This window comes from Pygocentrus nattereri, chromosome 19 (genome assembly GCF_015220715.1).
Source record: "Pygocentrus nattereri isolate fPygNat1 chromosome 19, fPygNat1.pri, whole genome shotgun sequence".
Taxonomy (NCBI): Eukaryota; Metazoa; Chordata; class Actinopteri; order Characiformes; family Serrasalmidae; genus Pygocentrus; species Pygocentrus nattereri.
Window position 1 is genome coordinate 5,188,960 of NC_051229.1, and position 13,529 is coordinate 5,202,488.

Consider the following 13,529-nt stretch of genomic DNA (forward strand, 5'->3'; position numbering starts at 1 on the left):
CATGCAACTTTCAAATAAAGATGTTAAAAATAAGGAATACGAACAGAACCATACAAAATCATAAAATGACTAAGAAAGCTGTAGAAAATCATGAATGAATAATTAGCATTATTAACATTTTTAATACTTAGATTCATAATTAAAAAGTAGATGTCAAATCTCAGGGCTGATAGCCTGTTAAATAATGAATATAAAAGAATTGCAGTATATTATGTATCTTTATTGCATCTTGGTCACAAAATTCTAAAAAAAAAACTGATTAAAAGTAAAAAAAACAAGATAAATAGCACAATATATTAATATGGCAAGTCATTTTTAGAAATTGAACGATTTTTTAAAAAATCGTTTCGACCTCAGGACGACTACACAGGGACTTTTATTCTGAAATGTCCGTCTCTCATAGGAACTTATACTGCCGGCTTGTTGTGGTCTTGAGTGTCTTCAAATGAGTGTGTCCGGCGCTGTGATGTTTAAGTTGACCTGTCCAGCCTGAAGGACACAGACCCTCTGAGGCAGAAAAACATGGATAAATTTGTGGTTCGCACCCCAAAGCAGGCGGAGGACGGAAAGCAGGAAAAGCCGTCCTCAGAGCGGGTTTACAGACAGGCCACTCTGGAGTCATTGAAGGTGAACTGGACTCGCTGGACTGTGGAAAAGTATACGGAGCCCCGCTGGTGACATCCTGTATAAATAAAAAATAATGCCTGGCCACGACTTATTAACGCGTGGGAACGAGATCGTAATGCGTGGCCATGACTTAATAAGCCACAATCTCATTCCCACGCCTTACTAAGTCATGGCCACGCACTATGACCTCGTTCCCATGTGTTAATAACGCTATAGAAATCAAAATAATGCGTGGCCACAACTTATTAACACGTGGGAACGAGTTCGTAATGCGTGGCCATGACTTAGTAAGGCATGGGAATGAGATGATTAAGTCATGGCCACAACTTAGTAAAAGGTGGAAACGAGATCCTAATGCGTGGCCACGACTTAGTAAGCCACAATCTCATTCCCACGTCTTACTAAGTCGTGGCCACGCTTTATTTTTTATTTCTACAGTGTTATTAACACATGGGAAGGAGATCTGAGTGCGTGGCCATGACTTAGTAAGACGTGGGAATGAGATGATTAAGTCGTGGCCATGACTTAGTAAAAGGTGGGAACGAGATCCTAATGCGTGGCCACGACTTAGTAAGCCACAATCTCATTCCCGTGTCTTACTAAGTCATGGCCACGCACTCAGATCTCGTTCCCATGTGTTAATAACACTGTAGAAATAAAAATAAAGCGTGGCCACGACTTAGTAAGGCGTGGGAATGAGATGATTAAGTCGTGGCCACGCATTGTTTTTATTTCTCCAGGATGTCGCCAGCAGGCCTTCATAAAAATGCCACAAAGCATATTCCTCTGATACGTCTAAAGTCTGTACGGTCTGTAAGAATGTTCTCTGTTTGTTTCCTGTCATATTTATCTTGTGATCATGTTCACTTGGTTTTCATCGATTTCCGTTTATTTATACTCTGCTGGAAAGTGTCTTGTGTCCTGAATATTCACCAATCAGGCGTGACATCATGACCACCTCCTTGTTTCTACGCTCACTGTCCACTTTATCAGTTACAGACTGTAGTCCATCTGTTTCTCTGATACTCTGTTACCCTGTTCTTCAGTGGTCAGGTGTGACGTGGTGGTGGTGGTGTGTTAGTGTGTGTTGTGCTGGTCTGAGTGAATCATTAGAAGATGACCAACACAAACTGTGCAGCAGCAGATGAGCTGTCGTCTCTGACTTTACATCTACAAGGTGGACCAACAAGGTAGGAGTGTCTAATAGAGTGGACAGTGAGTGGACACAGTGTTTAAAAACTCCAGCAGCACTGCTGTGCCTGATCCACTCAGACCAGCGCAACACACACTATAACACCACCACCTCAGTGTTACTGCAGTGCTGAGAGTGATCCACCACCCAGTAATACCTGCTCTGTGGGGGTCCATGGGGGTCCTAGAACTACAGAACTACAAAGTGCTACTTTATGGTCAGTAGACCTGATGAAATGGACAGTGATTGTGGATACAAGGAGATGGACTTAATGTTATGCCTGATCTGTGTGTGTGTGTGTGTATATATATATATATATATATATATATATATATATATATATAATTTATTTTATATTTTATAATATGTTCAGAAACGGACACTAATGGGTTGCTAACTTTGGCTTTACAGAGAGTGGTTGTGATTGAGGACATTGAAAGGTACAAGTCCATTCTTGAACTGCCTGGCCAGACCAAGGACAACATGTTAATGGCACTGACAGAGCTGGACAAGAAAGTCCCTTCTAAAGAGGTGCTAAGGTCGACCAAGATTGGTAAGAAAGCCCTCGAATCTTGACATTTACATTTACGGCATTCGGCTGACGCTCTTATCCAGAGACACTTACAGTTTGATCATTTTACACAGGGAGGCCAAGGTGGTGTTAGGAGTCTTGCCCAAGGACTCTTATTGGTATAGTGTAGGGTATTTGCCCAGGTGGGGGACTGAACCCCAGTCTACAGCGTTGAAGGCAGAGGTGTTAACCACTACACTACCCAACCACTACACCCCCCCCCCCCCGATTTTAATACTGATAATAACAAACCACTAGATCTGTTACTGGCGTGGTGGGTAGCGCTGTCGCCTCACAGCGAGGAGGGCCTGGGTTCGATTGCCCGGCCGGGTGACCGGGGTCCTCTCTGTGTGGAGTTCTCCCCATGTTCTCCCCGTGTCTGCGTGGGTTTCTTCCGGGTTCTCCGGTTTCCTCCCACAGTCCAAAGACATGCAGTCAGGCCTATTGGACATGCTAAATTACCCCTGGGTGTGAGTGGCTGTTTCTGTCTGTCTGCCCTGCGATGGACTGGCGACCTGTCCAGGGTGTATCCTGCCTTCCGCCCGAAGACTGCTGGGTTAGGCTCCAGCACCCCCCCGCGACCCTGACGGAGAAGCGGCTTAGAAAATGGATGGATGGATGGATGGATAGATCTGTTACTGTGTGCTGCGATCATCCTGCTCAACACGAGATGATCCAGAGTGTCTGTGAAGTTTCTGAGAATTTCAAGGCTGAGCTTCATTCCCAAATGCTTTTTATCCATTTGTTGTAATTTTGAATATGATGAGTTTTTGAAAAGAATAACGACCGATGTACAGGGAAAACTACGGAGCCCCACTGGTGACATCGGGTATAAATATCCAGTATAAATAAAAAAATATGTGTGGCCACAACTTAGTAAGGATTTATTGCGTTCCCATGCCTTACTAAGTCGTGGCCACACATTAGGATCTCATTCCCACATGTTAATATGGCATGGTCACGCATCATTTTTATTTATGATGCGTGACCATGCCATATTAACATGTGGGAATGAGATGTCACCAGCAGTATGGAAGTCCAGACAGGCCATAAAGTAGTTATAATTCTCTGGTTTGTTATCTTGAGATAACAGGTTAAGTTGTTATCTGGAAATAACGAGCTAGCTGTCTTATTATGTCGAGATAACAAAAGTTGTTATCTTGAGATAGCAAGTTAATTATCTTCTGATCACAAGATAACAAGCTTTTTATCTTGAGATTACAAGATAATTAACTTGTCTCAAGGCGGCACTGAGGGAGCTTGATATAACAACCTTGTTATCTTGAGATCAAAGGATAATTAACTCGTTATCTCAAGAAAACTATCCAGAAAATTATCACAACAGCTCAGGGCCTCTCTGGACTTCTGTACCAGCAGGACTTTGTAAAAAAAAAATGCATTTTATTTCACTAACACAGGTGGAATTAACCACAATGCAGCTTTGGTAACTGTTGTATGTGTAAAGCCCTGTATCAATAAAATAGAACGAAAGTGGTGATCTGTTTGGAATGAAACAGATGAGACCACCGTAAGACCACCACTGAGCAAATACTATCAGGAAACTGACCATTGATGAATTCGTGCATCTGCATTGCCTGATCCCAGTTCTCATTTTTACCCCTACCCCTTGTTTTTGAGTGTCTCCTTGCCCCTTGGAACTCATCTATAAGGGGCAGTGGTTGAAATCTTCCTCTATGAAATGAGACCCTCAAATATAAAGAGCATCACTTCATTATCAGCTACCAGCACTGCTCTGTAGGTGACCCTGCCCGTCTGCAGTGCCAGCAGAGGAGGGGGAAGTTCAGCTCCTCACTGCTGGGCTTTAGTTACATTTAGGGATCATACGCCTTCAAAGAGGGGGGCAATTATTTATTATCACCCCCCCCCCTAATTCTTCAGTGATATGAAGCTGAAGTCGGATATTCTCCAGATTCTTGTTTGAATTTTCCCGTTCTGCTTTAAATGGTGCAGCAGTTCTGACCCGGAATGCAACTTCTGCACCATTTAAGGTGGAATGGGAAATTTAGTTAGCTAGCTGCCGAGACTACTGCGATTTTTTTTTTAATGCTTTTTATGAATAAAATGACCATAATACACTGAAACAACATTAAACTACGATAATAATATGGTTATATTGTAATTCTTTAACAAATAAAATCAATCAAAAATCAGGACACCCCACCCCTATAGGTGAACATGTGAAATGGAGGGGTAGGGCTAAGTGGTAGGGGCGATGGGTGAGATGGGATTAGACTGTGGACTACAGTCTCTACCTGTACACCAACAAAACGTCTGATAAGTGCCTAATCAGGTGGTCAGTAATCGTGCTCATAAACACAGTAACATGCCGTGATCAGTGCTGTGCTGAGAATAGTCCAGCACCCAGGTAATACCTGGTCAGCAGTGAACCTGTGGTGGACAGGATGGAAGAGGCTGATAAATTATGCAGAAACAAATCTGCAGCTGTGAACCTACAAAAAGCTCCCGTATAGCTCCAGCCCTTCATGTGCTGTTCCTGATATTGTTTATACCCCTGTACATTCTGGGTATCACTGTGTCTGTTTGTTTATAGTATGAATATTGTCTGTCCTGCAGGCCACACGGTTAACAAGCTGCGCAAACAGCATCCAGACGCCGAAGTGAAGGCTTTGGCACGAGAAGTCTACACACACTGGAGAACGTTCATCGAGGAGAACGCCAACAAACCGTCAATAGAGGTCCGCTGTGATAAACAGACCGAAGGACTCCGGAGCAACGCTGTGAAACTCCTCTCTGAAAGCATCGGCTTGGAGGTGGGCTTCACTGCATTCCTACATACAGAACATATTCAGTAGTTCAGCAGGATGAAACTCTACCATAGCAATAATTCCTCCAGGTTCTTGTATCTTAGTTGTGACTAACTACTATTCTAACTACTATTCTCCTTATACCCTCTGTGGACAAACGTATTGGGACACCCCTTCCAATTGCTGAGTTCAGGTGTTTCCTCTACACCTGTTGCTAACAAGTGGATCAATTTAAACACATGGCTTTGCAGTCTGGATAGACAAACACTGGCACTGTCATAGGATGCCACCTCTGCCTCAAGTCAGTGTGTGAAATTTCTGTCCTGCTAGAGCTGCCCTGGTCAACTGTAGGTGCTATTATTGTAAAGTGGAGCAACAACAGCTTGAGTGGGGCCACCTATACCTGTCCTTTAACCTGGAAGCAACATTAGCCAAAGGGGGGGGGTTATAAAGCACAGTGCCACTGGACTCTGGAGCAGTGGAAGTGTATTCTGTGGGGTGATCAATCAAGCTTCTCTTTTCGTCAGTCTGATGAACGAGTCTGGGTTTGGTGAATGCCAGGTGAACGTTACCTGCCTGGCTGCACTGTGCCAAGTGTAAAGTTTGGTGGAGGAGGGATAATGATATGGGATTGTTTTTCCAGGGGTTGGCCTAGAACCTTTAGTTCCAGTGAAGGGAAATCTTAATGCTTCAGCAGACCAAGAGATTTTGGACAATTGTCTGCTTCCAACTTTGTGTGAACAGTTTGGGGAAGAACCTTGTCTGTTCCAGCTTGACTGACTGAGCCCCAGTGCTCAGCCACAAAGCAAGGTCCATAAAGGCCTGGCTGGGTGAGTTTGGTGTGGAAGAGCTTGACTGGGCCTCACGGAGTCCTGACCTTAACCCTTTGGGATGAACTAGCGTGCCAGGCCCGCTCATCCAACATCAGTGTCTGACCCCACAAATGCTCTTCTGGATGAATGGGAATAATTCCCACGGACTCTCCAACATCTTGTAGGAAGCTTGCCAGAAGCGTAGAAGCTGTTGTAGCTTCAAAGGGGGACCGACTCCATATTAACGGCTATGGTTTTAGAATAGGATGTCATAAAAGCTCCTGTAGATGTAATGTATAGGTGTCCCAATATTTTTGTCCATATAGTGTATATACTCTCCTTATTCATACCACCTTTTTGTTTATTTAATTTCCACTTGAATTGGCTTTTAGGAACAACTTATTCGTTTTTCAGCAGGAAAAAGCAGGAAACATGTATTCAACAGAAGGTTACATAGAATCCTCAGCAACTAAACATATCACATTCTCAAGGACACACCTCCACAGAATCTGCAGACACACCTCCACAGTTCAGTCTTAGAAGTTGGTTGCACTTTCTGCTCCTCATAATCCGAGTAATCGTAAAGCAGGAAACATATAGTTACGCAAAAAACTCCAAAACTAAGGATAATATTAAATCAGTCAGTGTTTAATTTGCCCACACTTTTCTTTTGCTCACCTTTGTTTCCCTTCAAAGAGACGTTCACATAGACACCCACCCAAATACACCTCAGCTACCTCACACCTTTCTATAGGAGATATTTCCGAGGAGATTTGATATAATTGACTCGCATAAAAAAAGAAAATAAATGAAAGAAACAGTTTCAAAACTGGAGTTAAAAAAATGATCCAAAGCTACAGAGAAAACAGGTCTCCTAACAACCACCTGGAAGACCTGGTAGACACCATAACTGCTCCCATCAGATAAACAGCACTGAAAGCTTTCATCTCTGAGAGAGAGGAGAACATCAAGCTGCTTCAGATCTGAAAACATCCACAGGTGTTTCTGTCCATCCTTCCACTGTGAGAAGACCACTCAGTGCTGTGGGTCTGAAAGGATGTGTACCTGATCAAGAAGAACCTCTCTAAGGAGACGGACACACCAAACAAAGAAGCTGAACGATGGACTGACCACCCCAGAGTCCAGACCTCAGCACCACTGAACGTATTTGATTACTTCAGAAAATCTAACCAGCTTCTAAGACTGAACTTTGGAGGTGTGTCTGCAGGTTCTTTGAGGAGCTGAAAGTGAGTCTCCTGAAAAGAATGGAAGCTGGAATGAAGGGAAAGAGTGGACACACTAAATACATTGTTAAAGGGGTTTTCTTGAGCTTTTCTCTGTACTGTATAATTAACGAGTCCTGCATATTTAACCAGCCCTGTCTTTGACAGATATCAGATGAACATGTGTCCATTGTCTTGTTCGTGTTATTGGCTACCGGCTGCTGTGGTGAAAATAAGGATCAGGATTCTGCGCAAAAAGCAATTTGGTTTAAAATGTCTGGCTTAGTTAAACGGGTGATGCCAGATTGGCAGGCCATTCATAACAATGTGTGGGCTCCCCTTAATAGGAATTGGGCTATAAAAGGTAAGCAAACTCATCCAGACATCCTTTTCCTCTCAATCCTCCAGGTTAACGACGGACTGGTTGAGAACATCGAGAGGGAAGTGTTTCACCAGTGCTCACGGCTGGTCAGCGGAGTCTACAGGAGGACTGTTAGAGCTCTCGTCTTTGCTCTCAAACACAAGCCTGATATCAGAGCACAAGTGAAGGACGGTAAAGTCCCTGTGAACGTATTCGTGAGCAACCATAAGAAGAAACCGTGAGATGAAGACAGACTGGAAGCATCCTTCAGCCACTGGAATTCAGAAAGCATCTTTTTCGGTCACTTTTTATAAAACGTTTTTGTTTTTAATAGTTTTTTTTAACAGCAAAAGATCAATATTACAATAATCTGTGACTGTGTACACATAAAGCATCATCTGACCATTAGATTCTCTTTAAAGACTTGAGTAAATCCCAGCTCATTAATCTTTATTTAAAGGAAAAGTTTTGATGGTGATTTATCCATCCATCCATCCATCCATCCATTTTCCAAGCCGCTTCTCCGTCAGGGTTGCGGGAGGTGCTGGAGCCTATCCCAGCAGTTATCGGGCGGAAGGCAGGATACACCCTGGACAGGTCGCACATATTACAACAGCATGGCTCCGTATTTAAAGAGTCTGGGTGCTAACTGGCCTGCCTGCAGTCCAGACATGCCACCCATTGAAAAGATTTTGTGCATTATGGAATGAAAAATACGACAAAGGAGGCCCTGAACTGTTTAGCAGCTGGAATCCTATTTAAAGCAAGAATGGGAAAACATTTCTTTTTTAAAAACTACATCAATCTTTCTCTTCAGTGCCCAGATGCCTACAATGTTGCTAAAAGTAGAGGTGATGAAACACAGTGGTAAAAATGCCCCCGTCCCAACTATTTTGAAATATGTTGCTGGCATTAAATCCAAAATGGGCATATATTTAAAAAATTAAAACAATACAATTTCTCAGATTCAACATGTTGTATTTGTAGTATTTTCAATTAAAATTATAGTTTGTTATTTGTATATCATTGCATTCTGTTTTCATTTACATTTACAGCGTCTATATGGAATGACTTTCTGTGAGGGAGCTTTTAGAGGTAGACGTCTGGTTCCTATCACCACCACTGTGAACAGTTCTGACTCCCAAGTTTCTCTAGAACAGAGCACTTCACACCAAACCACTCTGAATGACTGTGTTGTCTTAACCAATGAATCATAGAGAAATTTCGAAATCTTGGTGGAATTCCCCTTACAACGCTGAGTCTCTACAGAAGAACCAGCCACACAATGGCAATCAGCATGAGGATAACAGCCAGCACACACACACTGATGAAGACGATGTCGCTGGTCTCATGCGGCTCAGTTTCTGAGTTCTCTCCCGTTCCCTGGCTGCTGGACGCCTCAGCGAGTCGAGCGAGCTCGTTCATCCGTGTGCGCTCCTCCACTGAGATGATACTGACCATGGCCACTTTTCTTTGGGCGTCACACTGAACCTCATATTCCTGAACGTTCTGCTGTTTCCCGTCAGAGAAGTCGATGAAGAGAGTGTTCACCAGCATCGTGATGTTGCGACGTTTCTGCAGAAGAGAAGTAAAGAAGCCCAGTCGGATGCTTAGGGGTCAAAATGTATCATGATCCACTGGACTGAAGGTGAACTGCATTAATTTTGAAATAGCAGAATCTATTATGATCCATTAATATAATATTTGCTAAAGTATATGCCCAATGTTTAGCCAAAATAAAAAATTGGGACATTTTATTAAAAAAGGTTCTACTTTTTAAGTGTCTACATTCCATTATTGTGTAAATAGCGCAGTCATATTTCTGTATATTCAATATATTTTTTAATATATACCCATCAGGCATAACATTATGACCACCTCACGCTGATTGTCCATCTTATTATCTCCACTTACTGTATAGCTGCACTCTGTAGTTCTACAGTTACAGACTGTAGTCCATCTGTTTCTCTGATACTCTGTTACCCTGTTCTTCAGTGGTCAGGACCCCCATGGACCCTCACAGAGCAGGTACTATTTGAGTGGTGGATCATTCTCAGCACTGCAGTGACACTGACGTGGTGGTGGTGTGTTAGTGTGTGTTGCGCTGGTCTGAGTGGATCAGACACAGCAGAACCTGCCTTCTGAGGTTCCATGATGAGTAATTTCCTATAGAATCATATTTGTATCACTGTAATGTCATAAATTTATTCCTTGTGTTTACAATACACACACACACACACACACACACACATTTTCAAAGCCGCTTCTTCCTCAGGGTCACGGGGGGTGCTGAAGCGGTCACTGGGCGGAAGGCAGGATACACCCTGGACAGGTCACCAGTCCAGCGCAGGGCAGACAGACAGGCATACAGTGTTTACAATAATAATACAGAAAAAAGTTGGAGCAATAAAATTGGCATAGATCCAATTTCTGACCTCTGACTAGATGTTTTTGCGGGGCGGTCCACTCTCAACATAGCAATGCAACTGACGTGTGTCCAGCAATACCGCTGTGTCTGATACACTCATACCAGCACCACACACACTACCATGTCAGAATCACTGCTGTGCTGAGAATGGACCACCAGCCAAATAACACATGGACAACAACAGTCCTGTGGTCAGAAAATGACCGATGATGAATGGGGTCGAGGGGGGCTTATAACTGCAGCAACAGATGGGCTACAGTCTGTAACTGTACACTGATATAGTTGACCCATAAGGTATGGTATGTAGTCTGTACAGAGACCACCCTTCATTTATCTAATCTCCAGTAAAAATGGCCATGAAAGTACAAGTTATTCCATTTTTAGCATCGTGAAAAACTGAAAACATTTAACGGAAAAGAAACAAGTCTCCAAAGTTCAGTCTTAGAAGCTGGTTTAGATTTCCTGAAGTAATCAATCCCATTCAGTGGTGCTGAGGTCTGGACTCTGGGGTGGTCAGTCCATCGTTCGGTTCTTTGTTTGATGTGTCCGTCTCCTTTTCTCAGTGAGGTTCTTCTTGATCAGCTACACGTCCTTTCAGACCCACAGCGCTGAGTGGTCTTCTCACAGTGGAAGGATGGACAGAAACACCTGTGGATGTTTTCAGATCTGAAGCAGCTTGATCTTCTCCTCTCTCTCAGAGATCAAAGCTTTCAGTGCTGTTTATCTGATGGGGCAGTTTTGGTGACTACCAGGTCTTCCAGGTGGTTGTTACCTCTTATTTTTTTCACTTTCTCCTTCCTTATGCAGGTGGATCATCTCGCATCTGATCTCCACCCAAAAAATGAATAACTTCTACTTAATGGCTGTTTTGACTAGAAATGAAATGAAAGGGGGTCTCTGACTTTTTCCACAGTGGCCAGTGAGCATAATGAGTGGGTTGTGATCTCTTTAGCAGCACGAGCTCTTTACCTGTCCAGCAGTTCCACAGTTGACGAATCGAGCCAGTATCTTGTAGGTGGTTGCGGTCAGCTGGGCTGAACAGGACGGATTTCCCAAATACACACTCTCACGGTCCAGCTGGGGCAAAGACTGCTGGGAAATCTGAATCTGAAACTCTGTCCTGGTGCAACTTACATTGACTGGCACCACTGGAACACAAATACAACACGAGCGCAGTATATAAATAATAATAATAATAATGTCTAATCCTGGTCTGCTGCATCTACACCAAAATATTTATTTTGATCTGTTTCACTCAATTTAGAAATTATCTGAAAATCTGCCGAATTCTGTGAAAAAATGTTTGAAATATGTGACTATACACCGATCAGGCATAACATTCACAATTGTGGTGTGGCAGACATGCGAATACTTCTGCCAATACAGTGTATGTATGTATGTATGGACTCGGGGGAGCATTTAATAGTGTTGTAGTGTTTATACAATACATCAACTCTTAAAAAATAAATCAATGAATAAATAAATGAGAAAATTTCATTTTCCATAAAATGGGCCCTTTAAAGTGTGCCCACCTCCTGTATAGGAAGCAGTGAAGCCTTTAAAAGCCGAGTTACGGTCAGTGTTGAGGACGACCAGCAGCTTGTTTGTTTTTGACGTTAAGGACGGAGGCGGTTCTGTCCCGCACCAGCGTCCGAGCAAAGGGTCAGCCTCACTGTCCCCGTCGTACACAACCACGGAGTCAAAGTCACAGCTGTCTGTCAGGCTGTTCTGATCCTCCAGCTCCATCACAGGGAAAAAGAGCTTAATCCTGTACCCGGCGGCCAGAACGACGGTCCAGTGGCAGTTGATGTTGTTGGGGTAGATGTTTGGGAAGTTCGGGCTGGTGAAGTTCCCGCTGATTGCTTTAAGAATCTGCTGGCACTCCCCTTCAAAAAGTAGAGAAAATGTTCAATTTAGTTTAAGAAAAACTACAGTATTTCTACAGGAATGTCGGCAGGATCATAAACATACAATCACCAGCCACTTTATTAGGTACCCCTTGCTAGTAAAAGGTTGGACCTCCTTTTGCCTTCAGACCTGGCTTAATTCTTCATGGCAGACTTTCAACAAGGTGTTGGAAACGTTCCTCAGATATTTTGGTTGGTTATTTGAGTTCCTGTTGTCTTTCTATCATCTGGAACCAGTCTGCCCATTCTCCTCTGACCTCTCACATCAACAAGGCATTTTCGTCCACACAACTGACCGCTCACTGGATATTTCCTCTTTTTCGGACCGTTCTCTGTGAACCCTAGAGATGGTTCTGCGTGAAAATCCCAGCAGATCAGCAGTTTCTGAAATACTCAGACCAGCCCGTCTGGCACCAACAACCATGCCACGTTCAAAGTCCCTTAAATCCCCTTTCTTCCCCGTTCTGATGCTCGGTCTGCACTTCAGCAAGTCGTCTTGACCACCTCTACATGCCTAAATGCACTGAGTTGCAGCCGTGTGATTGGCTGGTTAGCTATTTGTGTTAACAAGCAACTGAACACCTAATAAAGTGGCTGGTGAGTGTATTCTTATATTTAAGCTTTGACATTTATGGCCTGAAGTGAAGTAAGTACTAATAGCCTTGGTTCACCAGTAGTGGGTGTTATCTTTGTGATCCTGACCACTAGTCAGGCTAAACTGTATTACTGACGGAGAACAACAAGCTCAATAATATATATTAGCAACTGCTACCTGGGTAACTTGGTATCGTACCTCAGATTGCTTTTACCCCAGTTTTTACCCCAGAGCCGTACGGGAACTGAACAAACACACACACTGACAAGGACTTTCTACAGAACACTGTGCTCAGTAGAAGTGACTGAACACCACAACAGCTCTGTACTGGCACTGACTTCAGAGAACACTGTACACCGTTCCAGTGCTCCACTCCACCTCTGTTCTATTGATTATTCACTGCATTATTTGCTCTCGAGTGTGCGATCTATAATCTATTCTTTCTGTGCAATAATTCTTAAGATGTGCATTATTATATAAGTCTATAAGCTGTCCAGGAATGTGCAATAACTAACTGCTACCTTACTTGTCTATTGTCTACTGTCTATTTAGAACATATAGTTTTATAGTCCTTTTTCTTCAGATTTAAGATTTTTATACTATTTTTCTTCAATCTGCACTTTATATATTTTAGCCTTATGTTTGATTGAGGGCAGTCGTGGGCTGGAGGTTAGGGAACCAGCCCTGTGACCGGAAGATTGCCCTTGAGCAAGACACCTAACCCCCAACTGCTCCCCCCGGGCGCCGTGGATAGGGCTGCCCACTGCTCCGGGCAGGTGTGCTCACTGCCCCCTAGTGTGTGTGTTCACTAGTGTGCGCTGACTTTCGTTATACACTGCAGTGACAATAAAGGCATCTTATCTTCTTTTCTCTTACTCAAAGTACTGAGTTTGAATAAAGGTTGATTGATTGATAATCAACTACATTCGGTTCTATCATTAAAGATTTGATCCTGTTGAATTGCCACTTGTAGACTGATGCATACATGCATTGTTACACCCCTCAAATGGACATTATATAACAGTTC

General features: G+C 43.2%; 2 protein-coding genes across 2 annotated transcripts in view; one reads left to right on the top strand and one right to left on the bottom strand.

Moving 5' to 3' along the window:
* Positions 1–414: 414 nt before the first annotated feature.
* tceanc2 (transcription elongation factor A (SII) N-terminal and central domain containing 2) lies at positions 415–8,538 on the top strand. Its single transcript, XM_017712266.2, has 4 exons — positions 415–627; positions 2,231–2,372; positions 4,986–5,182; positions 7,620–8,538. The coding sequence occupies exons 1-4, from the start codon at positions 523–525 to the stop codon at positions 7,812–7,814; spliced, it is 639 nt and encodes a 212-aa protein (XP_017567755.1). The 5' UTR covers positions 415–522; the 3' UTR covers positions 7,815–8,538.
* A 115-nt stretch (positions 8,539–8,653) lies between these two features.
* cdcp2 (CUB domain containing protein 2) overlaps positions 8,654–13,529 on the bottom strand; it is an 11,875-nt gene continuing 6,999 nt past the window's right edge. The window contains exons 4-6 of the mRNA XM_017712265.2: positions 11,533–11,886; positions 10,970–11,148; positions 8,654–9,147 (exon numbers count right to left, since the gene is read on the bottom strand). Coding sequence (XP_017567754.1) covers positions 8,836–9,147; positions 10,970–11,148; positions 11,533–11,886 — 845 coding nt within the window. The 3' untranslated portion in view covers positions 8,654–8,835. The remainder of the gene's footprint in view (positions 9,148–10,969; positions 11,149–11,532; positions 11,887–13,529) is intronic.

Bases quoted from the DNA above. Each gene is read 5' to 3' on its own strand.
- tceanc2 (XM_017712266.2), top strand. From the start codon at position 523: ATGGATAAATTTGTGGTTCGCACCCCAAAGCAGGCGGAGGACGGAAAG. The intron at 2,373-4,985 runs GTAAGAAAGCCC...TCTGTCCTGCAG, and splicing joins GCTAAGGTCGACCAAGATTG to GCCACACGGTTAACAAGCTG. The intron at 5,183-7,619 runs GTGGGCTTCACT...TCAATCCTCCAG, and splicing joins CTGAAAGCATCGGCTTGGAG to GTTAACGACGGACTGGTTGA.